Source organism: Centrocercus urophasianus, unplaced genomic scaffold (assembly GCF_019232065.1).
Source record: "Centrocercus urophasianus isolate 14NV4802_14NV808 unplaced genomic scaffold, USGS_Curo_1.0 seq_14, whole genome shotgun sequence".
Classification (NCBI taxonomy): domain Eukaryota; kingdom Metazoa; phylum Chordata; class Aves; order Galliformes; family Phasianidae; genus Centrocercus; species Centrocercus urophasianus.
Genome location: NW_024884586.1, coordinates 36,490,670 through 36,517,421, shown reverse-complemented (window position 1 = coordinate 36,517,421; position 26,752 = coordinate 36,490,670). Strand labels below are relative to the sequence as shown.

Below are 26,752 nucleotides of genomic sequence, written 5' to 3'. Positions count from 1 at the left end.
ATAGGCCTTTGATTCCTGCTCAGCCCTGCCAAACCTGACCTCTGCCTGTGTGAGATCAGTCTCACAACCCCACACCTCAGTCCCACTGCAGCCCTATGCACTGCCTCCCCCTCCCCACATAGGCCCCAACAGATATTTTGCTTCCACTGTGGCACAGCCACAGTACCCACCAAGCCCACATCCTCTGCAGCTGTTGAGCTTGTGCTCTTCACCACACATCTGCATGGTCACAGCCACACTGAACTTCTGACCCTTGCCTGGGACTCTGCTGTTTCACTACGTACACGTAGATTTAGTTTCCGCAGGCTAGAGGCTGCCAGGAAACCCAGCATTACAGTTCTGATTACGCTTACATGGGAGAAAAATACTCTCAAGGCGGCATCTGACATTTTCTTCTTGTTTACATTTGTGGTCTAAGCTGCTTTTCCTCTTCTTTGATGTGTGCTATTTTCCTCTCTCTTATTTGTCATTATGCAGTCATTATGCGAAAGGTGATGTCCCTCACAGTAATACAGCATGGTGCCCCTTGAGCTGCATAGGAAATCACTCCTACAGACAAGGGCAAGAAGAGGAGAAAGAAGAGCCAATAAATCTGGGCAGATGACAGTGAGCATTCAGCAAACAAGGGGGTGCCCCCCTGTAACAAAAGATTTGTTGGTTACGTATAGCAGAGTGCTCAGTCATGCAGGCTGTGTTAACAGGAGCTCACTAATTCACTGGGCACATGTCCTAGGAGTTATGGGAGCCTGGAAAGCTGTCTGCTGTTGCCTCAGTGCCCCTTTTTTCCACATGTACCTGCAGTGTTGCTCAGAAGGGAGAGCTGTCTTCATGGTTTTATTCAGATAGAAAAGACTAGGTGACTCTTGAGATAATCTCAGATGCCTTGGTCCAAGTGGCCTGGATGCAGGGAAAATAAGATCAACTACTGTGTTTTATTCTAAGAGAGTTTCTGTAATACGAAAAGTGCATTTTTATGAGGAAATTTAGACCTGCAGAAGGACACACATTCTTCTGCTCTGGGCTTAGAATCCCACGGCCATTGGCCCCCCAGCTCTCGTACCAGACACAGTGCTGCACACAGGCTGACAGATCCTCGTTTTTCCCTTGTAGCTGCCAATGAGAGAACACTCATATTCTGTTCGACAGCAAACCTACAGAATATTTCTTATTGCTGAGGAAAACTCTGGAAGGATAGATCCAGAGTGCACTGTTTTCACAGTGGCCTGATTTCAGAGGTGGGGCAGACGCAGGGCTTTCTGGGCTTGGTGTGGCAGAAGCCACCAAATCATACAATCCAGGCCATGCCACACACCTCAGCCTCTGAAGTGTGTGCATCTGCAGTGTGGGTCATGCATGGAGCACATCGTTATTTGTTTCTCTTCTGCCTGGAAAAATATTTTGCTTTTATGTAGCTCAGTGTCATCTAAATGAATGTATGATGTCTTTCTGTCATTTTGAAGCGCAAGTAGATTCTGCAGACACATAGTGCAGCACATAGCATTCAGTGTTTAAACTCTTTGAGCTCTACCTGAACACCCTGGTTTTGAAATGAATGCATTCTAACACAAAATAAATTCATTGCAGAGAATTATGACTAAATTTGGTAACTGGATTTAACAGATTATGCTTACAAAGTAGCTGTTTCGTTCTTTCCCTTTCATGATGTATCCTATTCCATTTAAACTTGACATCCTTTATTTAATGGAACAGATGTCACAACATTAATGACTGAGACTCAATATCTCATTACCTCAAAAATAAAAAAAAAAAAAGAAAGCCCCCAACAAAAAACTTCACAGCTCATTGTCAACTTTCATGAGAGAACTTGCAGACAGAGCAGAAAAGTACAATTGGGTTCAGGAACCTGATGAGGAATACAAAGAAACGTTAAATAAATTATTACCTGTGCATTATTAAAAATAATAGTCACACTTCTATTAGTTCCTCTCACGTAATGAACTCAAAGCAATTCGTAATTAATTTCACAACACCCTGTGGGTGAAAGTAACTATACCTCATTGGTGTTATGAGATAAGTGCTGAGCTATCAGGAAGAGAAATGTTTAAGGTAATTCAGCCCCCCTGAGCTTTCCCAAGGACACTCCAGCAGGTAAGCAATGTGGGCAGGCACCCAGCTTGTTTCCCAGCTCTGGTCTGGTAGAGCTGGGCCCATCTGTCTGCCCTGGGTTTGGCTGGAGTCTGGCCCATGCTCACCCGCTGCCAGTGATTGCGTGGGATGCAGGCTGTGCATCACAAAATCCTGAGCAGCCAAAAAGATGTCTTACAGTACAACACCATGACAGTGTGCTGAGATCTCACATCACTTACTCTTGGTGAAGACTGAAAAATTCTGCACAGAAAGGGGAAACAGCAGCCTGCCAGCACACAAACACTGCTTTACCTTTTGGACATGAGTTGGGACTGAGAGCTGCTGTGCCAGGGGTACGCAGGAGGGGCGGGAGGACTTCATCTGCTGCTTCAGTGAGGGAGGGAGATTCAAGTTCTACCCCAAACAGTTTTCTAATATGGTATATTCCAGAAAAAAGCTATGACATTTACTGGCATGCTGACAGTAACACAGCAGAGTGTTTTATCAGAGCTTAAGTCAACTGTGCAGCTCAGATTACTTCCACTTTCGTAGGCTGGGTGCAGAGTGCTGTGGAAAGCAGTATTTCAGGAAATAGCACAGTGAAAGGGTCTGAGCTGTGCTCACCCAGGAGAGCGTGATTCGCCCTCATTTCCGCTGAGATGCTTGGTTTTGCAAATGGCAGGTGTTTCTTTCTCTTAGCTTTCATCCTTATTTTATTTCTTGTCAGAAACTAAGTCAAATTGCACTGTGCGTGTACCACTCCATGACTTTGTTCCTCATCTGGAATTGGCAAATTTTCTGTGAAGCAAAATAGTATTCTTTTGAATTGTCACTTTTTCTGCAGATTAAAGCATGCTGAGGTGGGCACTCTCTGTACCTGCACTCTGCATCACGCAGGGAGCAGTGGTGAGGTCCTGCAGGCACAAAATACCAGTTTTGGTTCTGTACTTTAAAAGTTTATCTTTTTCCCACTTCCCTAACATTGCCTGAATCACCTACTAGTGCTTTAAAGACACTATGAAATTCTACATTTAAAACACTTCCCCGGAAAGTGACAGAGAGGTAAGAAAGAAGAGTCTAATCAATTTCACATCTCTGAAAACAAAGCTCTTGGCAAACTACTGTTGTGTTGCTTCCTCCCCATTGTGGTTCTATTTGGGCTTGCAGGGCCAGTACTGGGCCAGACTGCCTGCAAGTTGGCTGCTGCACCATGCCTGGCAGCTGCTCTCCTGAGAGGCCCAGGGGTCAGGGAGAGCAGTAGCCACATTCTCTCCAGCACTCAGATTCTGAGAGCAGTCGGCCTCCTTCAGAAGGTGAAATCCCAACTGCAACAGCAGGTAATCTGCCATTCTTATAATGGCAGAAAGGCTGCCAGGACTCCAGCTGCTGATGGATGAATGAACAGGCTGGCTCTCATGAGGGACTGTATATCTTGCAACAGTGAGCTTTAGCCACACTAAATATATGATTTCCTTCCTCAATGAACCTTCCTTTTCATGGAAAATATTTTGCTAATTCTTGCCCTGTGGCCTTCCACTGATTTAGAGTGTATGTATGCTACAGGGACTACCTCAGAAAATGGTCTCTGTGAAGATTTAACGGCTATTGTGATGTTCTTAATAATGCAGTGAACAGCAGACTCTTATCTCTGTATGTGAATGAGCACAAAGAGAGGAAATCTGTGATGAGCAATGGCTTTATGAATAATTTATTTGACATAAAACTATTTTGTATCTAGACAAATATCTTGTATCCCTGTGATACCGGCAACTCCTGAGGCAGCGGAGTTTGCCTCCAGGGCAATGCTGGCTTTTGTTATCTTCATTTCTCATTTTGTAGCAGCAGACTTATTTGCTTTTAGGTATCAGAATTCATCATTAATTGTTAAGTTCCAGGAGTTTTCTGACTCTACCAGCAACTACTTTGCCACTATGCATTGCACATTTGCAGAATGAACAGCAGACAATTTATTCTGTAGTTCATGGGAAAAATATGGCTGGGAAGCAGTGATGTTTTTGAGAAGGAACTGAATGGATGTAAGATCTGAACAATGGAATTATATGCAGGTTTGGCAGCAGATTGTATCTTTACCAAGTGAAAATGCCATTAGGAAGGGAAATATTTTCTGGGGAAAAAAAAAAAAAAGGAAATGGAAAAGAAAGGAAAGGTTACCTCAACTTTTCTGTAGTTAGAAGATGCTGTTCAAAAGAGGTGTTTTTATACCATCAGGGAGCCATGCAGAGTTTATGCAGATCTGACATTTTCTTCTTCTCTGTTTGCACTTGGAGCCCAGGGTGAGCAGTCGCCTTTTTGTTTGCTGTCGCTAAATATCTGTCTAGGCAGCTGCTCACTCACACATACAAAATGGTGATGCCCTCCCGCTCCATTCTATAGGAAGGCTATATAAATAGGAGGGACATCAATTTTTTACACGGGTAGACAGTGAGAGGACAAAGGGGAATGGTTTTAAAGTAAAGGAGGAGATATTTAGATAAGATCTCAGGGGGAAGTTTTCAGTGAGAGGCTGGTGATGTTCTGGAACAGGGTGCCCTGAGAGGCTGTGGATGATGCTCCATCTCTGGAGCTGTTCAGGGCCAGGTTGGATGGGTCCACGGGCACCTTGATCTAGCACTGGATCTAACAATTGACAACCCTGCCCAATCCAATCCTGGGTTGGAACTAGATGATCTCTGAGGTCCTTTCCAGGCCAAGCCATTCTATGATTCTATGGCTTTTGTCTGAAGAATGTTTTTCTTTGGGTAAAAGCAGGCTGATGCCTTCTACAGCTGCAGGAGCAAAGAAAGGCTTTTGGGGTCATATAGGCAAAATTGCCTGGAAACAGAACATGAAGTCACCAAGCAGACAAAGTGTGGCAGGATGAACACATCCTGAGAGAAAAGACAAAACTAGGTCACAAAAGTGAAGGAAGAGGAGAAACCATGCTTGCTATTCATTAGTGATACTTAGATTATTTTGTAGTACAGATCAGAAATGATTTCTATTTCCAGCCTGCTTTAAAGAAAACAACCTGACTTTTGCAACTCTTATTTTAGAAGCCAAAGGTATTTCTTTCTTCAGCTGCCTGCTAGCTAATCAGGCAGGCTGTAACTCCAGGAAGGGGTTAAGGCTCCTTTTTAGCCCCACTAGTGGCTGTGGTAGCACTTGAGCCTTCCAGGTGTCAGCCATGAAAGATAGGGGTGGCCTTCTGGGCTTTCAGGAACCACGAGAAGCTTTGGGGCACCAAGATCTTCTCAACAATTTTTTAAAAGGTAAGATGAGCCTTAAAACAACTGCCTGGACCATTCTTGGTTTGTTGTGCTTTTTATTGAGCGTATGTTTAGCTGTTGGAGCTGTTACATTTGTGCCAATGTTTATGTATGTAGGAGAGCAGCTTTGAGCATGGCTGGGAGTGCTGTAGTGTGGTTTCTCCTTGCCCACTGAGAAGTGTTCACTATGAGTGCTCTTATTTCTCAGTGGGTAAGAGGTGCATTCACATCTACTGCTTCTCTGCTATAAGCAGTTCCATCACCTAAGTAGTGACAAAAATACTGGTTAAAAAACCTTCCAAATTCAGGATTAGGGGAAAAAAAATGTTGTTGTTCTACAGGTATAATCGACTGATGGGAAGAGCATTGCTGACCACTTGCTTTGCCTTATGTAAGGGAGGAAGAAGAGGGAAAGCATTTATCTTTCCTGTCTGTTGCTCCTTTACTACAGTGTAACACAAAAGTGTTAAACTTAGTATGCCTGGTGATAGGATCTCCTGAAGCAGCAGAACAGTACTATGATATGACAGAGTCTAGCTTCAATTTTCAAACGTGGCTACATGGCTACAAAGACAAGAATTGTGCTGTTCTCAGAAAGGTGGCAACTTGATGTTTCCCTCTGCTTTGTGGAGCCCTTAAAGAGCAGCAGTTTTATGGTATGCCACAAACATTTTGAGCACTATGAAAATACCTGTTGTGGTGTTTTAAACCTGAGTCAAAATGAGCCTCCCGTAGGGGGAAGGAGAATTTATTTATAGCACATACAACATAGAGTCATGTGTAGCAAGAGCAGTTGTTTCCTCAGGGTGCTTGAATAGACTTGTGTGCTTGTGTGGGCAAAACTTGTCTGTTTGCATGTGCTTATAAACATGTTAATATCTGCAGCAGAACTTGATCTTTGCAAAGCCTGCTATGTTACCGGGTGAAAGTCTCTAAGAGACCCAGAGGTGTCTTAGAATAACATGAGAATATTGTTTCCTGTCTAGATGATACTTTGCAGGTTTTCTCACACTCTTTGTTCAGGAGACTTGTGCCTGAAGTATCTTCTGTTTGTCTAGAAATGACAGATGTTTTGGCAGAAAGGAATGTGCTTACTGGCAGCTGACATAACAGGACTGACTTATGTTGCAGCGCAGTTGGGCCCAGCAAGATAATGTGATGTGAAGTTACAGATGATGATGATGATGACTTAAGTCAGGGTGTTCACCAAGACAGAAAAGACACTGTGTTCTTGTTTTTTGTTTATTTGCTTGCGTGTTTTGAAGATTCGGAAGAGTTACTGAGTTACTACTTGTTGGACAGTGGTTCTGCAAGTCTTATCACATCATGCCAGAGCACTGAGTATTTCTGAGCTTTGGTTGTAATTGCTGAAAAATAGACCTGTGTGATAAGTATACAGATCTGCTAATAAAGATCAAGAAAAAAGAAAAAAAAACAGTCATAGATGTTGCTGTAAAGTGCAAGTGACCTAGGTCACTGATGATCATAGTAGCCATGCTATATTTATTTACTATTATTTCAAGTATATTTTGTAAGTATTCTTATACTCCTGTGAAACTCTACCTCACATTCCAGCCACCTTTCCCAGTGTTCAGTTCCAGTCTAAGGAACTCTGGAGAGTTATTTTCTTTGGTGCCTACAGCTACTGTCTAATTTGAATAAGACACAGGCTATTTGTGGGTATCTTATGCATATACAGCAATGTTATCCTGTACTATATTACAGAGGTTTTTGGTATACAACCTTGGCATGGCATGGGGTCTTATGCTAATCAGCCTGCCTTTCTAGGATTTACGACAAATTTCAAATCTTGCATTCATCCTAGTAGTTACAGTTTAATACTGGAATAAATAAATACTTGGGAATGGTGTTGAGCTTCTACCTTAGACACTGAAAGACTGCAGGCAGAAGTCAGAAGCTTCTGAAGCTTTTCTACTGGGCCTTCCACAATGGTATCTCTGGAGAAACTAATAATTAAATCCTTGGAAGGTGGGACAGAAACATGCATTTGTTTTTCTTCTACCAAATAAGGCAGAATCAGTGACCATATATTTTTAGAAGATTAGAGTTCTGTCTGAACCCCTGTACTGTTGACTGATGATAGCTCAAAGTAATAGTCTTAGGATTTGTTCTAACTTTGCTTTTCTGTACTGTCTCATATACAAACAAAGCAGAATCTCTTGATCCTTGATTAGAATAGTCTAAATCACTGTATATAAGGCTTAATTAGGTAACAACTTTAATGGGTATAGAGGAGCTATAGAAATATAAAAATATGGAACTGTTAGCAGTGTAAAATAAGACTAAGGGTAATACGTAAAACCTCCACTATTTAATAAGATGAAATTGCTACTGAATAAGCTGAAAATGAGATGATATTGCTAGGGTTGTCTCCTTCCTTAGACCAAGTTTCATGGCTTCTAATGAGTTTGCCATTTCCATTATGCTTAGCAAAGTTTGTGTCCTGCTATTTCTTTTTGCATCTCATTTTTTATGGCTTTAAGACCTATCTTTGGAGAAATATACTAGGTTTCACGGGCAATATCTGTGAAAAGGAAATGGAGAAAAACCACATCTGTGTATGTGCTGATACGTTCATGTCTACAATTACACATCATATTCTTCATGGATCTACTGTCTACCTAGAAAGTCTTTATGAAGTAAACCTTTATGCCTTCTTTGTAAACTGAACAGAAGAAGGGAGAAGGTGGTGTACTGAGCAGTTGCTGTAACCAGTAGAAGGGAGAAGGTAAATATACTACTCATGTGGATTATTCAGTTAACTCAGCATAATTCAGGGTATGTTTATTTGATAGCTTTGCTACTGATTTCCTTTCTCCCACATTCAACCTGTTTACAAATACTTCTGAACCTTTTCTAGCTTCTGAGCACTCCTAAACCCTGAAGCTGTAAATAGGAAAGATAATAACACAACTATCTTATCAGCATGGGAATTTTAATTCTCTTGGAGAGTATCTAGAGATGCATGTTATCTGTCTGAATCTGAGCATCAGTTTGGCATTTGCTTCATTCATCTTCTAAATCACAAAGAAATACCTAGTTTTTATTTCAAGAGAAAAGAGCATTTTCCATTCTACATCTACCTTCTGCTCACTTCCTTTTTTTTTTTTCTTTTTTTTTTCTTCTAGTGATGGCTGGGATATCAGTAAAATACTACTCTAGCCAGCAGAGCTCAGCAGTGCAGAATTTCATGTGTGCACATTTATCTGCAGGGAACTGTAAGTTCACAACAGTACTAAGCTTTTAATAAATTCCAGCAACCACAAAAATTGTGTGAACTGAGTTTGTCCAGATCCTCTGAGGAAAGTTCACCCCTTAATTGATTCCACAGTGGTTTTGTATCTCATGTTGTGTATTACAGTGTGTTTGCACAGTCCCATTTGAAAGCATGGTAAATGGCAATTCTGAGCTTGGAATGAGGCAGAACAGGATGGCATCTCACCAAGTCTTTTACTCAGCTTATTCAGTGTCCTGGTAGGCATCTGATTTTTCCCTACACTTACCTTGAAATGATTTTTGACCTGCATTTCAGACTGTCCAGTTTGGTCTTTGCTCAAGGGGCATAGCTGATACCTGCCAGTAAGTTTTCATGGCAAGTTTTTCTTGCTGTTTGGATGGATGACACATGTCCTAGTTTTGACAAGTAGGCTGGTATAAGAGATTCTTCTAAGCTCTATATTTTTTGCTGCCCGTGGTAAGGAAACAATTTATTTGGTCGAAAGTAACTGTCACAGATGGCATTCACACACATTAGCATCACTGGGGAAGGCAAAATGGCTGTGGTCCTACTGGTGTCAGGGCATGAAAAGTAGCCACTGGGTGAGGGGTGGATGGAAGGGAGCACACAAATGAACACCCAATCACCCGTTAGAAGGAGGACAACATACAGTAGTGGAAATGATTAAATATAAAATCTTTCACAGAAGGTACCATAGGTTTTTTTACATCAAAACTTGATGCTGCTCTGGCAGGTAATTACTAAATACTCACAAATTGGGTTCATTAAAAAGAACAACTGGATTAGAAAATTTGGCCCAGGTGGTATCAGAGATCTGAGTGACCCAAATTCTCTAGCCTACAAGAACAGGAAACAATCAAAAGAAAAACGAGAGAGAGATAACAGGATAATTATTCAAAGTTTTAGAGTGACTGAACTGGCATGTATTGGCAAACTGCTCTTATCCTTTCCAGTGTCATCTGAGACTGCTTTTTGCAGACACGATTCACACTTCAACAGTTTTGTGACTGCTGCTACAGCTTTGACATCCTGCAGAACAATCAAATAATACTATTCCTTCATTATGAACTTTTAGGTGGATTCATCCATCAGAAAGATTCCAGTAACAGAGCTTGTCTAGAGACCAACTGGAATTGGTGTCAGCAACCATAAACTACGCAAACCTTTACTGTAGGTTTTACTTTACTACAAGGCTTTACTTTAATGGTTTCATTCCAGACAGCACTGCTGTGGACATCATCTCTCCTGTAGTTTTGCTGTTTTCTTACACTCCAGTTTTTTTACTCCCAAGGGGTCTTATGAATGCTGGCTTGACACAGCTGAAGCTGTGCTACAGGTTAGATGAAAAATGATTTTTGTATTACAGAAATGCTGCCTACAATATTAAGGTCACACCATCCTAACTTGATTCTACCCCAGAGATGAATACAGATTCTGATGCACTGCGCTATGCTGTGTCGTACTAAATTAACTGAGGGCAGTTTGCCCCAGGGCCTGCCGATTCATCTGCTCATCAGAGCTGGCGCTGAATTAACATAAAACAAAATCGAAGGATTCTTCCACAACAAACAGCCTGCTCATTCATCTGTTGTTTCTCTGCAGAGCTGTTCTTGTTACCATATTTGATTTAATTTGCACATGTGCTGGTTGTGGAAGAAATAATAAAAATACTGTCACGCACTTGCTTTGGGGTATGAAAGGACAACAAAAGAAATAGCTGCTGCCTTTTGGGGCAATCAAAACACACCATGTAAGGTGTATTTGGAAGGACTTGCAAATGCTGTACATTAAGGAGCTAAAAAGGTTTAAACCTTATTTAGAAGTGCGTGCATTTTTAATTAATTTACAAAAGAATCTCTTGCCATGTATTCCTTATCATATATTAACCTTTTCCCTTTCAAAATCCAGTATTTTGGATTGATATCAAGAGAATAATGATATCAGATCTATGTTCTGAGGAGTACTATTTACTAAAATAAAGAGGTATTCAGCGCATCAACTTGAGTAGTGATCACAGTAGGTGGGATCATATAAGCACCTATGAGGAACAAGTGAACTGTCACACAGTGGATTAAAAACTGAATTTCTATTACCAGTTTCAGTTCCAGTTCATGTAGAAATAATCTTATTTTACTCTGCAATTTTAAAAAATTTTTGAATGTCATATTATTAATTCAAAGTATTCTCAACAGTTGTATTTAAACTACTAAGACAAACATTTTCTTTTCTGATAGCTTTGTAAGTTTAGCAGTGTCAACTGGAAAGACATAAGTGCAGTGGATCAAAGGATGGAAGTTCCTTATAAATTCTTCCTCTTTAGCAAAAAGTAAAATCTTATTTAAATAATGACAAGTGGCAACTAAGGTTCTGTTTTAATTGGTTTCTGAGAATATTCTGACAGTACCAGGTGGGGGAGCACAGGTAACCACCCAATCAATGTTTTGTTCCCAACTGTTAATATGCACTTAGCAAGGTTCTCACATATCTTTTTCCCTCACTAAAATGAAGATTAAGCTCTCTCTTCTAAGTAGAGAGGAATACGTATTTTGCTTAGTACTGCTTCTGCTGTATTTCAAACTGCTTTACAGCCTCTGACTCTTACTTTCAAGGTAATGAGGATGTAATTTTAACTTACGTAAGTAAAAGCGACAAACCATAGAAGCTGGAATTTATTTAAGTCATAAAGTACAACAAGGAATATAAGAACTTCTGTTTTGTCTCCATACCAAAAAACACAATTTTGCTTAGCGTAGGTTTAAAACTTAACATGCAGTAAGAAAATATAGAAAGTATACTATCAAAACCAAGTCTGGAGACTAGTTACGAAGCATACTTTCTCTGTGAGGCTCAACAGATTGTCACACAAGAATATATAAAAACTTTCTTTTTCTGCAGAAAAGTCAGAAAAATGTCTTCAGAAATGTTTATTAATATTAAATACACAGTTGTTAATAGATAACTATTTGAAAGTTTTCATACTGGCAACATCCTGCCACTTCTGTGTTCTTGGTTGTATGTAAGTGAAACGTGTTCTAGCTGTGTTTTAAGATAATAGAAGCTAACAGACTCCCAAACCTTTCCTGCTACTCTAAATAGCATAGTGTTTGCAACAGGAATGGATTAAGTACAATTTACCTACTTCGAATAAAATGTACGGAACTTTAACTCTAGAGGACTTGAAGCAGATTTTACACGTTCAAAAAATATGTTATCAGAGCATAGCAAAGCGCTCTTTTAGTTGTTTGATGAGTTGCTGTGTATCAACGTGGCCTGGAAATGCTTCCTCTGACTTTTGAGCAGCCATGTAACTCCTCTGAAAATCTCCAATCTGTAAGATACACAAAATAATTTTGTAAGTACAAGCATGACAACACTTGCATCATACATTTTGTGCAGTACATTTCTAATACTCACAAATGCTCAAACGTAACCAGTTGGTCCTGAGTACGACCTCATACTTACTACAAGGGGTGACGAGATAAAAGACAGAAGTGTGATTTATTTATTTATTTTCAATGGGAGGGGTGCATCGAAACAACTTCATATCCTACCTGACTTGGAGGAAAGACAACAAGGTATGCTATGCTCACAACTTAAAGTGAGGAGGAATAAAAAGGGGAAGACCTGATTTTAAATTTCATTGAAGTGCTGTCATAAATTGAGAAAGGAGAGAGTCAAACTGGCACCTGCAAAGGTTACAACCCCTTGTGATTTCCTGCTTCCTTACAGAGAGACAGGGATAGGATCAGAGAACTAATTAATTGTATGTTACTCCTTTGCTATTTTTAGAACTGTTTGCATGTTGTTTCCAACTTTGTTTTGTTTTTTTTTTTCTTAAATAGCCAGCAGTTTTTTGGACGAGGGAAGTGCGTGTAAGGACAGCATCTCAGAAAGTGAGTTCAGAAAAACAAACAAATGTTTGGGATCCCATCTAGAAAAAGTGATAGATTCTAGATGGAAGTGAGACCCGAATTCGTTGCCTGTGTGTCAGTCTACACACAGCTTTGGTACATCAGTAATTCTCTGAAGAGAAGAAAAGCAGTCCAGGCCAGAGATTTCTGTCTTGTAAACCATCCCTTACATCGGATCTGTTATCACACTTCATTAACAGCTAGATGATCTTGCCATCTGTCTCCTCCTACAACCAATGCAGTTCTTCTGGGCAAAAAGATACATAACGACATTTGCAAACTAGGATTTACTCCTTAATCAGTAATTACAGAATGCAATTATTATAAACAGTCTTCCATTTCACAATGAAGATATGTTTACAAATTAATGAGTTATCCTCTCCTTGATGTGTGTACTTAAGTATCTGTAGGAGTTGTGCTGCTACACAAACGGACTCATAACCGAATCTTAAAGTTGTAGGCTCCAGCCAAGGAGTATTTTTTTTTTTCCAATTTTACAAAATTTTGGGACAAGTTTCTCTTTATTGGTGGCAATTCAGTGTCTGAGACCTCATTATGAATAAAATATCAGCACACAAAATTCAGTGGTCATAAATCTGAAGAACAGATATTCCCTTTGAGATCACTAAAATAGGAGTTTAATAACCAGGATTCCTTCAATAATTACTGATAAATCATTTGATACTCTATCAGTTCACATTCTGAAAGTCATTGACTGTAAAGACGTGGAATTATTAATGGATTGTTCATCTTCCAAACATATTTTTAGAATTACAGTTACTCTGTAGCTAGTTGGCTACTCTTAACAGCAAATATCTGAACGACTGCTTTTACAAACCTTCTGGGTATTAAAATGAAAATGTAACTTAAGTTTTATCTTGAGGTTATGCATTTTGTTGGTTTTTTTTTTTTTTTTTTTATCCTACCTATTTAGAAAGAAAAAAAGTACTAACAATAAAAAAATCCTACCCTACAGAGGTTCAATTTTCAGACTTTAAGGATAGGACAGAGCCTTACCTTCTCTGAGAGTACTGCAAAATTAAAGTGGGGCTCATACATATGAGGTGCTAAGTAAGAAGCAGTCTGCAGCAAAGCTCTTGCCTGGGTACAGAAAAAAACAAAAATGTTAAAAATCTGTGAGGGAAGGATCTAATGCAATCTTCATAATTCTTGAAAGAAATAATCTGGAGTTCTCTTTTACTGGGACTTAATAGACTCCCAAATGACCATGCGTTCCGTTTTGCTCAGCCTAAATTGCCCAAACATTTTGAAGAATATGGCAAATAGTTTCTCCCATGAAAGAAAGAAATAAAGAAAAAGATCTTTGGGCCTAGGATGTACTTTTAAACAAATCACTGAGGAAATATGAAGCTGTAAAACTTGACTCTGATTAAGTACTGAATAATCTACTTGCTGGAGTCAGTCCTTTTTCTGACCAGCAAAACAATGTTAAAAACTAATAAAAAATTAAGTACTAGAGCATGCATTTTCATGCCATAAATTCAACAGAAAATTTGGATCAGATTCTGAACGCATTCACTGTAGCATGGAGAATGTGGAAATATATCACATCTTTTAAATACAATGATATCTGTAAAGTGGAAAGGTAGAGAGCATAGAATTCATTAAGACTCCCTCAGTCCAGCAACTTTGAGCACATGCACGCAATAACATTGTGAAACAAAATAAATTGACAAGCAAAATGTCTTCATATCTTTTCTATACTTTTTGTTCTGAACGATCCTAATTTTTATTATGCATGTGATGCAAGAAGAAAATTGAAAATTTTAAGCTGAAAAACAAAATACAAAACATTCGATTACAGTGTAAAGGCTCCCTATTCCTAGTTGTTAGCAATGACTTCTGCAATGAACAGAAGTTCTACCTAGGATTTAACTGTCAGTAGTATGACTGAATACAAAACTGAAACCAAAACTGAACTTCATCTGAAATCATCCAGTGCTGGGCTCACTCCCATGGTGATCACCAGCCTACCTGAATAAAGCTAACTTCAGAATGATTTGCTCTTAAAAATGTATTTTAAAAGCTCATTATATTATACTATATTATAGCTCCCCAATATCTACGTGTACCCCCTTCCCCCCCCAACAGTCTTGCTCCTAAGCAGAAAGGTTAAAATAGTCCACAGTAGTTCTAATAGTTCAACAAAGAGATTCTATCTTCCACTGTATGCGTATAAAAGCATCCACTGATTGCTTTCAGCCAACTGTGTTTGCCAGTTACACAGCTAATTGCAACGTAACACAGCATACCCACTTGAGGTGAAATGAGCCACCAACTTTCCTGAAGTCTTCTAGTATAAGCAGGCCAGAGGAAGCCTTTTGCTTAGATACATTTTCAACACCAACCTGTTCAATGTGACCTTTTTGCATTTCCAGCACAGCCAAGTTGTTGTAAGCTTCTGCATAGTCGTTATTGTTGATTAAGGTCAGTTTGAAACACTGGTAAGCCAGATTCAGGTCTCCTATCCCCTAAAAGTAAGATTACATTTTAATTTGTGAAAATACTGGAAACAACATGCATCTGTTTTGCTGTTTTGGTTATCTTTTTCATACATATGTACTACCATGAAGTGCAAATTACAATAAAAACATGCTGATGAGAACCATGTGTGCTTTCTTCCCAGATCATCTCATTTGTTTCTCATTCTTTATCCAGACAGCATTGTTCCTCTCCAGGACAAATTTCCATGCTTCAAGTGAGATTCAGTTCATCCAATTTAACTTTTAGATGGCAAGAGTATCATCTAAAGACCATACAATATGATACCTTTTATAACAAGGTAAGGAAAATAGAAGTGTCTCCAGGCAAAAAATCATTCTGCTTCTCAGTCTCTTCATGGATTAAAAAAAAGCCATATAAAGCTACTTAGTACAAGACAGAAAAAGAGAGATTAATCTCTTTGTATGGAGCCACTGCTTTAAAGCTCTAGTTTTAGGACAAAACTGATACAGCATCAGGTTAAATCTTCTAAGTGAAAAATGCTGAAAAATACATGCATACTATTTCAGATTTTGGTGTTTTAGGCAGTATAAATTAATATGTTTATCCTAGTTACTCTATAAAGAAGAAGAGCAGCTGAGTTTCTCTCTGACTTAAGTTAAACAGTAATCAGCATTTGGACAGACCCTGTAAGGGAAAGCTAACAAAAACATTATTTAGTAACCCTATTCTGGGCAGATAAACAGATATCTAACACAACTTCTGGCAGAACATCCATAAAAATGGGCACTTAATGCAAATTAATGCACAAACAACAAATTTTATTACATAATTACAAAATACTTCTGTTGCCTACCATAACAGGATAACATGCCTCCTCAGCTACCCACTGCTCAGCATTTTTTATGACCAGAAAATCAATCTAATGCTTTATGTCACATAAGTTACAGCCCAGAGAAAAATATCTTGAATGCAATTTTTTTGTTGGACTAGCCCCCAAGGGCTGGGATGTACTGCAAATTTTCAGAAAGAATGGAAGGCTGAAGATGGTTGGGAAGGGAGTGTCTTTTAGCAGGAGTAAATTCTATTCTGTGATCATGTACAAAACTTTCTTTGCTTCTTCTTTCTCCTGAAATGCAAATAAACCCTTAGTTAATTCTGTACTGTACTTTATCCATGTCAATATCAGCTTTCATATTTCAAAGTAGGACAGTGATTACTTCCAAGCTGTTTTCCAGTTTCTGTACTTTTTCAGAATGACTTTTGTGTTTTTCATACCACAGCCACATGTCCCAAGTTGTACCACACATCTGCTGTCTCCTCTTCATTTTCAGCCAAAAACAGCGCACGTTCAAATGAAGTTAGTGTCATATCATACTGCTGGGCATAGAAGCAACAGAGGCCCAGATTGTTAAAAAGCTGGTAGTTGTAAACACCCATCTGCAGGAGCCGTCTAGATTGAAAGAAAATATTAAATTATTTTTAAGATCGATTTAAAATATGAGTCCTATTCTAAATGACAAAATTATCTTCTCCTTACTCCCTATTCCAAAAGAGCGCGGTAGCCATGTAAGTTAACTTTATTTTGTGCTCTCAGACAACTTGGTTATAGTCTAATGGTATGAGAACTGCTGAGTCACGGCCTGAACCTCTGATTGATCACCTGAGGTGAGCCATGAGTCAGCCAGAGGAGCACAGGTGAAGGCAATTCTCCTGTGCTGCTGGAAGGGGTGGAGCCTGGCTAGAGCCTCCAAGACCAACTTAAGAGCTGGCTACTAGTGGGAAGGATCTCTTCTGGACATCTGCTCTGCTGGAGTTTTGTAAGTGAGCCCAGGATAGGGGTAAGCTTTCTGTCTATTCTCTTTTTGTTATCATAATCTGCTTTGCCTAACTCTCTTGTTTATTTTGTAGTTATAACATCTTAATAGTCATTGATTATACACCGACTGTTGGTTAAGTGGGTAGTGCATAGCATTTCTGGTTAGTGGAATTAGAGCTGTACAAAACAGTCTTCATGTAAATTAGATAAGTTCTGGTATTTTGACAGCATCATGTGATCTGACTTTACTGTAAAACAGAGCTGTACACAGATTTTCTCCATTTCCTCTTTCCAGTCCCTTAACCTTAATCAGACTGTGATTTCCTCTAGCTACTCTTCATAACTCTTCAGACTTCAAATTTTTGTTTCATTCCTATCCTTCAACACCACTTTAATCAGTACCGCTGCATCTAGTATATGAACCTACACTGATCTTACTTTTGAAGCGTAAGTCAAGTTTTGATTCAAATTGATTTTATTTGTCTTCTAGAATAGAGATGTTTTATAAAATTCAGCTGATTAACATCTATAGGGAAAACAGATATTCTAAGAGGGCCAGGGTTTAAGAGGGCTGCTGCTATTGGTATCACTGTGAGTTTCTAAACTTAAAGCATTAAGCAGCTCAGGTACATCAGACATGACATAGCAGTGCTTGTACCACTTCAGTCTGCTCTTAGGCTTAGGAATATGAGTCAGACTCCTTTACAATCTGGCTGTATTAAAATTAAAAAAAAAAAAACAGGCATCATTTAAATGTCTTTTTATTACTTGCAGCAAAACACAAAGGAATCCCAGTCTACATTAAAGTAAGAGGTTTTGTGGTCACGACTACCCATGCCTTCAGGTAGAGTTTTTCAAAGCCCTCTCCTTCTCCAAAGGCTGAACAGGAAGCCCATATGCCTCCTGAAAGCAAATGAAGTTGAGAGTAAGGTACAGTGTTCTTAAACTGCCTCATGTTGTGAGAGATCACTTCTGGTTTAATAATCAAACAATCAGTGATTTAAATAACCTCTTGATACCTCTACAAGCTTCATGTGCAGCAATGAGAAATTCTTTGAGAGAGATGTAATTATCACTGGCAGAGAAGATACGTATATTAGTGAGCTGATTTTCTGGTGATCTTTGTCTAAAACTTTATCAATGTCAATCTCTTAGCTGTTTTACTGTCAGCATTACAAAAGCCAACCCTATCAACCTTCTATGCATCCAGTTCCTCCTCCCTCCCCACAAGAATAGATACCTATAGAACCGCAGAGCTATCTCAGGCTGGTCTGAGTAAAAACGGTTACTGCCAATGCATGCTATTGCTTCCACGTGAGTATTGTCTTGTTTTAAGACCTCTTTATAGTACTCTGCAGCTGAAGATATATCGTTCATTTCCTAAGTAAGGGGGGAAAATCGGATTAATTCTACTTTTATCAGCAATTTCTATAATAAAACTTACCAAAATGTCTATCTACTGAGAGCTTTATCTGTGTCCTGCACAGTACTTAATTGAGATTAATACTGTATGCTTTTACAGTTCACTAATTGTACAATGCTGAATCACTGATCAGCAACTTTTGAAGTGACACACATCCATGAGAAGAATGCATTTATCAGTGCTGGCTGTACTTGTCAGACTTCTATGTCATTGGTACAAAAAAGATATTTTTAAGGAAGAAAGATTGGCCATAAGCTCAGCATGTACAATGGGTATTTGCTAGCTTTTGTACAACACCTTAAGATACACAGTACTGTCCAGCCAATTTCCTAGTATGAAATAAAACAGAAAACTTATTTCTCCTGACAACGTCTCCATTATTTTCAATGTTTTTTAAGTCAACTCATGAATTGCTTTGAACATAAGTGAGAATATAATTGTATGTGAAGAATTAATATATGCCTTTGAAAACAGGAATCGTGGATTTATTACCAAAACTTGGACTTGCTAGGATATGCCAGTTAAGAGAACTATATTTCACTTCAAAATACGCTTGGATATATGCTGGTTGGCAAATGAATCAGGGTGGATTCTTTGCTGTAAACATCACTGTTTCTGAGGAATGCAAGTCACCACAGGACCTTGTTCTATATTAGAAGAAAATAAAGTGGTTAAAAACACACTTTTGTGTTTAGAGAGGCATAGTTTCTACCTGTGTGCTGTAGATAGATTGTACTTTCAATCTGGAGAAAGAACAAACTTTTATTTAACCTTAGCAGCACATTTAGCCATTAAAAATGTATTTCCTGCCACTAAAGGAAACAGTACCAAAGCTGTCCCTGTACAAATAATGCTTTCTTAAAACCAAACAAGGTCCATAATTCTTTCTGCAATGAGAAAGTAGTGGCAGAGAAAAGTTCTGATTAAGATGCCTGGTGCATATATTCCATTTATGATTGTGTAGCAAGAACAGCTCTCTGCTGCAGTACAAATCTTTGCTAATAAAGCTATAATCCTGCACTCAGGTGTCAGTGTAAAAACTATATCCTGTCAACTTCAGGCTTCTCTTTAATAATTCCTTAAAGGGTTATGCAATGTTATTTATATGGTTCTGCAAAATCATATCCGTATTAAAAACTGTTTAACAATTCAGAAAGAAATGCCTCTAAAGTTATGCAGATATTTTCTTCCTTGCTGAAGGACAAAAAGGATTTAATATGAAAATGGATTAATGCTTAAGGGTTAGATGAAAATGATGAGAATAGGAAAGAATGCCAAATATGAATGTAGAAAAAAGAACACTACGTGACTTTGTTTTAAACATTGGTTTGGGAGTATAATCACTAAGTCTGCTACTTAACATGAAGATACACATTTCAAAAATGCAAAATATGTGGTTACCAAGCTAAACTGACACAACTACTTTAATCCTAATTAAAGTAACAACTATTTCCATAACTAAGAAACATGTTCCAACTGTCCTCACTAGCTTAAGAAGTCAACTGTGACTTATGGGACAATAAAGACAACCCTTATCAGTAGTCTATCTTGCTGCTTAATCCTACCAGCAGGCTGTTGGTGACTTGAGCGCTTTTAGTCCGATTTAAAATACTTGTAGATGAACTAGGTCTAGATACATGGACAACACCTGGAATGCTTGACTTAATGTGATTTTACTTCTACACATCTCAACAAGGAAAAATAGGATCTCACTGTTGTAATGAACGACTGAAATAAGTGTCCAAGACTCCCCCAACACTACTTTGGAATTTTAGATTATATTTTTGCATTAATGATACTGTAGATCAGTGTACTTAATTTCTGATGTCTTTACACTTACGTTCAACTGTTGGCTCTTTTACTTGCTTGGGCTGCTAGCCTTGCCACAATTACATATTGCATGCATACCTCGTAGATCCTGGCAATTCCACAAATAAGAGTTACTTCTCCTGGAAATCGTTCTAATCCTTGCTTGAAAAGGTTTACTGCTGTTACAGGCTGATCCAAACGCAAATACACCTAAGAAAATAAAGTGTATAAAAAAATTAAAATGTCCTTATACTGCTGTTCTACAAGGGAGGTTAAATGGAAGGAATGAATCCTCCCACATTAGCTGAGATTGTGGGTAATATTACAAAAATAAGGCAGCTAATACTGGATATAGATAAAATAGACTAGTTAATATATTAATATAATAGGCTAATTAAGATAATTAAATTTGAATGCATATCATCTAGACATTATTTATTAATCCAGACATTACCCTAAACTAAAAAATGTTATCACCATATCAAAATAACGAAACTTTGACACTGAAGTGCACGTATTACCTTATATATAGTTTTAAAAATGTATATTTGGGCTTGAAAGTACTGCATATTCAGGTTGATAGTGCTGAAATAACAAAATATTTTACTTGGTCTAATTAGACTGCACTGCACCAGGCAGTGATGCTGTCAAATTTTCTTACTGCTCTGCCAGCTTTTCCTTTCATAAATAATAAAATCCCTTAGCAGCAAGAAGGCATTTCAGTCCTTGTAATTTTGGCTTCTATGCTGATTATGACCACATGTGATGTGGATAACTTTGTGTGATAATTAGATAGAGGACGTCAATGTGTTGATAGGGGCCACCTCTGCAGTAGTCTGAGAGTACAAATCTAAAGCCTTCCTGTTGCGGGGTATCTTAAAAAGCAGCTACAGCAAAGGAAACCCTCCTCACTCACCTACTTTGAGAAACTAGATGACTACAGTGACTTATCTGTCTCCCACTGAGTGGAAAAATGTTTTCAGTGCTCCTGATGGAAAAATATCACATTTAATAATACTACTTGACATACCTGAAATTTTAGTAAGCTGGAAGTTTTGTTTATTTGTTTGCATGTTTGGGTTTTGTCCTAATCTAGCTATGAAACTATCTTCATATTCTTAGAATAAGAACTGTTAAAAAGAGGAGATAAACTCTGTAAGATATGTTCTTTTTAAAAAATCTTTTTATCTTTGTTTATGAAATACATTTTATCTCTTACCCAGGTATAAAACCCCTATTCACAGCCAGTCTGGGTCATGAAATACTTTGTAACTTCTCAACAATCTTGACTTGTTTTAATGGTCTTTACTTTTTCAGTTTTCTTTCAATCTTTTAATCTTTCCTTCATAAATTACATTTCAAAGGAGAGTTAGCTTTCAGGAAAACTTAAAATAGAACTAACAAACTCTTGCTAACTGCTGTTGTAGAGAATGTAAGAAGAAAACTAAGAGGGAGTGCGGTATTGGTCAGTTTACATCAAACTTGAGGTAATCCTATTACTTTTTAATGGCTGCTTAACTCAAGATTTATTTTTTCAGTATTGTCAGATCAAGATACAATTCAGTGTTCTACTCTATTGCCCGTCCACCCAGTCACTAACTCATGTTGTGTGATGCCTTCCACTTGAGATAGCTGGTCTATGGAGTGGGAAGTAGAAGTTCAAACCTGCTCTTACATGAGCTAGTGGTGAGAAATAGCTGTACACATCTCCCATAATAAATCACTGTTTGTTAGTCCAATCCAATGTTACTTGGATCATTCTCTGTAGATAATGTATTTTACAGAGTGACTCCTGTTAGTGATACAATTCTAAAATGACTAAGCTCAATGAATAAACTAACTCAAACTGCTGTGTTGAAGATACATCTTCAGATATAAATGGTAATTTACATACTAAAAGTAAACAGCTCAAGAAATACAAAGGTACAGCAAATATCATAATATGAATATCTAAATTATCTACTGCTAATGAGGATTTTTGGATAGATTTGAGACAGCTGCCTTGACAAGAGCTGACAGCAAAACTGATTTCATCTCTTTTTAGGAAGAGAGGAAGAAAAATGCAGGTTTAGTTTCTCAGAAGCAATCTCACTTTGAATATCTTGGAAAATTGTTACGAGTCTGATGTTTGTGAGATCTGCAAGTAAGTAATTCTGAGGCTCAGCTGTGCTATTTGCTTTCTTAAGGATTTTAATGCCTTTATTTAAGCAGAACATTCTCTGCTTCAAGGTCTCTGACTGCCTTCTTTAAGCTCAGTTTGTTTTGATTTTGCTTGTGAAACTATGATTTTGATCTTCACTCTTCACTTACTGATTTATTCCATTAGTTTCCTAGGAGACCATGGATAGTTACACTATTCCTCATACTGAAACTCCAATAATTATTTAGCTGTGTAATCCTCACTGGACTTTAGAGCAAAGAACAGAGTAAGGTACCAGAAAGGATTTTTTTTTTCACAAAATCTGGAAGGTTCAAAATCTTTTTTCAAACTATAGATTTCAATTTCAACTGCAAGCATCTTTTATCTCACATCTATGTGGAGATCAGACACTATAAACTCAATGGTGTTATCAAGCTCAATACTCAGCTTTTCTGGTGAAAAATCCCCAGTTGGGATTTCAATTCACCCTGAAATAAGCAAATGACTTACTTTTGCCAAATACAAGATTGTATCAACCATGTCCTGCTGCTTGAGAGCTGACTTGAATTGTTTTTCAGCTTCTCGATACAATCCTAACCTAAAGAGACAACAGAGAGATGTAGAAGGTTGAGGGGTTTTTTTTCTTTTTTAAATAAAAGCTTATTAATTAATGAAGCATAAACCAAAAAGGAATTGCCCAAAACCATACTTTAAGGTCACGCAAACAAAACTTATGCTGTTGAATACATTGAGATTATAAAGACAAACATTTAACATTATGAAAAAGACAAATTCATGACATCACAACTCTATGGAAGACAACAACAAGTGATCCTGGTTGTCTGATGTAAGTGCACCTTGAATGACTAAAAAATATTTTTGACAGTGTATGAAGTTAACATTCTTTTAATATTAGTAATTCATTGTTCTGTCTTGAAAAAAAATAACAAAAAACATAGATATTCATGCCATGAAAATTAATATTACTAAATTAGAACATTATCCATCTGTTTTCATCTATGGTCACTGTATGTTTCCCAGTGAATACAGAGAACCTTACTTAGCATTTTTAATCTTACTAACAATAGTTCTCTCTTCTCATTTATGTAAATACTCTTAAAAATAATGCATAGTCCCATGTGAAATCTACTGCTGTATAAATAGCAGTGGAGACTTCTGCTACTTTGGACAGATAATAGAAAGGGCAGTAGAGGACATTGCTTGTTGTTTTTTTTACACGTTTGCAGAGGAACGTGAGAATTTCTGGGTCTTGTACAAGTCCCCAGATGGCAATTTAGTCTGGCTGTATATTGATAATAATAACAGTATAATAACACTGTTTCTGGTTTCTGTCTTCTGGAACAAACATAACAGTGGCCCAGTCTTCTCAGCTGTCATCATCTCATTATAATCCTGCGTTTCTACTCCTTGGGTCTTCTTCCCCAGTACAAAGCTGTCTTCTTTAACTGTTATTTCTTTCATCACCCACAATCATTCTATTTACATTTGCTCTCCTTAAGCTTTCTTTCAAAATATTTCAAAATGCTTTTCAGCTTGTCTTCTGGAAGCATAGCCACAGCTTCTTTGCCCTGGCAAGTTCCCTTACTCTCCCAGTTCCTCATCAGCAAACACTTTCTCCTAAAAATAATAAAACATCTGTTGCTGATATTAAAAATCTTTAACATGCAGTGAATAACAACAACAAAAAAAAGCTGTATTGTAAGCTGCACCACAGCTTTGTCTTCAGTTCATGCAAATCACTTGCTTTCTCTTGGGGGAGGGCATGTGCCAGTGTTGCTGTGTGCCAGCTCTGAGGCCTTGCACCTTTGGAACTGCCTGGTATTCCTCAGGTAATGCATCTCTGGCAGACGCCGGTTAACCTCGATACTTCATTTTTTATTAATTTATCAATCTAAAAATCTCATTGCCAGATATATTTCTCAAGCCAATATTCTCACGTTCATTCTGTTAACAGTAGTTTTGTTTATTTACTGACTCTTCAAACAATGACTTCAAAAATCTTTAATGAAGTTGAAGCTGCAAATAATTTAGTTATTTAAAGGTACTCAATACTGGCTCTTTTACCTTCAGTAGCAGACCATAATCTCCTTGTATTAAAGAACAGACCTTTCTAAATAAAACCACTGAACTATTTTTGACTCTTCAGCACACAGCAGCTCAGGTCCTGCACTTTTACTCACTGAGCACTGAAGAAATGAACAACAGCTTACCTATAGAAGCACTTCCCAATTTGGACTTTCCACCACCAGTCCTTGAATTGTGCATGTTCAGTGGCAAGGGCTGCCAAATCTAGAGCCTTCCAAAACAAACCCATCATCTTAACATTAATATCTTCAATGTTTACATAGAGAAAAAGAAAACAACATAACTTTCCTAAAGAGAAAACAAACAGTCCTGGTAAACCTGAGGTGAGTGCACAGATTTGTTTTCTATTTTTACAGTTTGTTGCATAAAGTAGCTAAAAGGATAACTTTTTTCCTAATAGTTTCTGGTAGTGCAAGGAGAAAATACAAAATCAATTTGATTAGAGTCCTAAATTGGAGCTTCAGAACTCCAGACTTCCCTTCTTGGTTCACGATAAGTTGTTGAAAACAAGTAGAAATATACTAAAGAAATTATTTTGCCAGTTTGAAATACTACAAAAATTGTCATCTAATTACTAATTCAGGCTGCCTCCACTTCTTCGAACTCTCAGGTTATGTAAATAATTACACAATAGTAAAAACAGACAAATAGACTCAAGAAATAGCTACTGATAAAGTGGAACTCTAGGATCTCTTCTACCTGGTATACTGGAAACACAGGTAGACTAATCAATGTGCTGTCATTGGCTATCATAGACAGAATTTGTGGCTTTTTGTGTTTTAGCTATCATTTTTAGATTTCTCTTAAACTGATGTTTTCTGTACAAAAGCTACCAAAAAGCAAATATTATATTTATTTATCCAAAATTCCAGTTTTACCGAGAATATATCAAGGTAACACAACGTCCTTTTTGTTTTAGGAATAGTCTTAAAAAAAGCTTTAAAGCATAAAGAAATATAACGAAGAAATTATTTTCTCTGTTTTAATGAGCATTTTATAGATCACAGAGATAAGGACCTAGATGTCTGTTACAAATGTAGAAGAATTCTGTGCACTGCTCAACTTGTTGCACAGAAAGCAATAGTTTCCAGGAAAAAATGTCAAATACTTGAAATATGACAGAGTCTAATTTAGTGACACCTGCCTTTGGGCTTGATTCCTGTTTTTTTTGCTAGCTGAGGCTGAAGTAATCAACAAAGAGTGGCAAAGTCAGTGGAACTGCATAAACTTAAACATGTTGCTTTCTCTTGCCTCTGTGAAAAAGAATATTTTTTGTAGCAATTCGGTTTAAGGATTTGCTCTGATAATGTCCTCAAGCTGAGAGACAGTTGTCAATCTCAGCTTCTGTGACAGGAGTGAGAAAGCTGAGGAAGGCTTACACCCCTGAAGTCACCATTTGTTTCAGGTATGTGGAATCCTAGAAGCCCTCGGATGGCAGAGGTTATCTTTGCTGCCTTCTGTTTCTTAATAGCTTTGCAAATTGCACACAGGACTCCTGGACTACAGCTACATAGGGGAAAAACTTGCTTCAAGAAAAAAATCACGCTTCCTTTCTAGACAAATACTTTAAACTGAAGGTATATAAGCAATTCTATACTGGTATGCTTCACTGGGAAAATTCTGGAAAGCAGCTGAGATTTCAAATTGGTAAAGAATGTGTGCATCTGTCAGATACCACACCTCTTTCAAACAGGCCACAAGCAGTCACATAAAAGAATTAAGGATCATTCTATAAATAACATACTTTAAAGAGCCTTCCTTAGAGCACTCTGGTGACAAGGATTCAAAAAGAAGGCCTGAATTTCAAACAGCCATCCCTTCTGTAGCTACACATTCAGCTTTCTTTCTGGTACCCTAATTATTTCTGAAAACTATTTTATGCAAGGCTAACAATTCTGGCTGCTATTGGAAAGTAGGAACTAAGACTGCTTCAGGCATAGTAGAACATAACAAGAGTACTTTTGCTGTTAGTGCAGATCTTGGAATCTTACTGTGATCTTATTAAGAGCATCAAGAAACAAAGCACAACTTTGTTCTGAAATTAGTTTCTGAAACTCAGTAAGTCCTGTTTTTATACTTTTCTGTTAAGGAAATGGGAAAGGAGGAGGAATATCCTATTCCTGATCTTCTACATGTAATCACAAAACTCACAAATATTATCAACATTTCTGCAGTGTTTGCCCAAAAAGTCTTTATGCATATCAGCATCAGATTCCTGCACACCAGTAGTTAAGAATTTCTGATGGTATTACAATGAATTCTTTTGACAATGTGGCCTTTGAAATGTTAGTTTGTTAAAACAAACTTTCAAAATATTTCAACTTCATTCTGATACAAACTTCTTTTTCAATCACACAGTTTAGGTACAAATTAATGTTCAAACTGCACAGCACATTCATTTAAAAACTATAATAACAGTACTAAGTGTTCAAAGCGTCCTGCAGCCCTGTGTATTGCTGAGTATTGGT

The 26,752-nt window shown here is 37.8% G+C and overlaps 1 protein-coding gene across 3 annotated transcripts in view; it reads right to left on the bottom strand.

Annotated features, from left to right (window-relative positions):
• Positions 1–11,264: 11,264 nt before the first annotated feature.
• The window catches only part of TTC8 (tetratricopeptide repeat domain 8), a 36,710-nt gene continuing 21,222 nt past the window's right edge, over positions 11,265–26,752 (bottom strand). For 2 of the 3 annotated variants that reach the window (XM_042813764.1, XM_042813765.1), the window contains 8 exons: positions 24,410–24,495; positions 22,689–22,776; positions 20,138–20,248; positions 18,047–18,186; positions 16,266–16,440; positions 14,894–15,016; positions 13,542–13,625; positions 11,265–11,941 (listed from right to left, as the gene is read on the bottom strand). In XM_042813764.1, coding sequence (XP_042669698.1) covers positions 11,825–11,941; positions 13,542–13,625; positions 14,894–15,016; positions 16,266–16,440; positions 18,047–18,186; positions 20,138–20,248; positions 22,689–22,776; positions 24,410–24,495 — 924 coding nt within the window. In that variant the 3' untranslated portion in view covers positions 11,265–11,824. Of the gene's footprint in view, positions 11,942–13,541; positions 13,626–14,893; positions 15,017–16,265; positions 16,441–18,046; positions 18,187–20,137; positions 20,249–22,688; positions 22,777–24,409; positions 24,573–26,752 lie in introns of all 3 variants that reach the window. The other variant, XM_042813766.1, reaches the window with a different exon arrangement.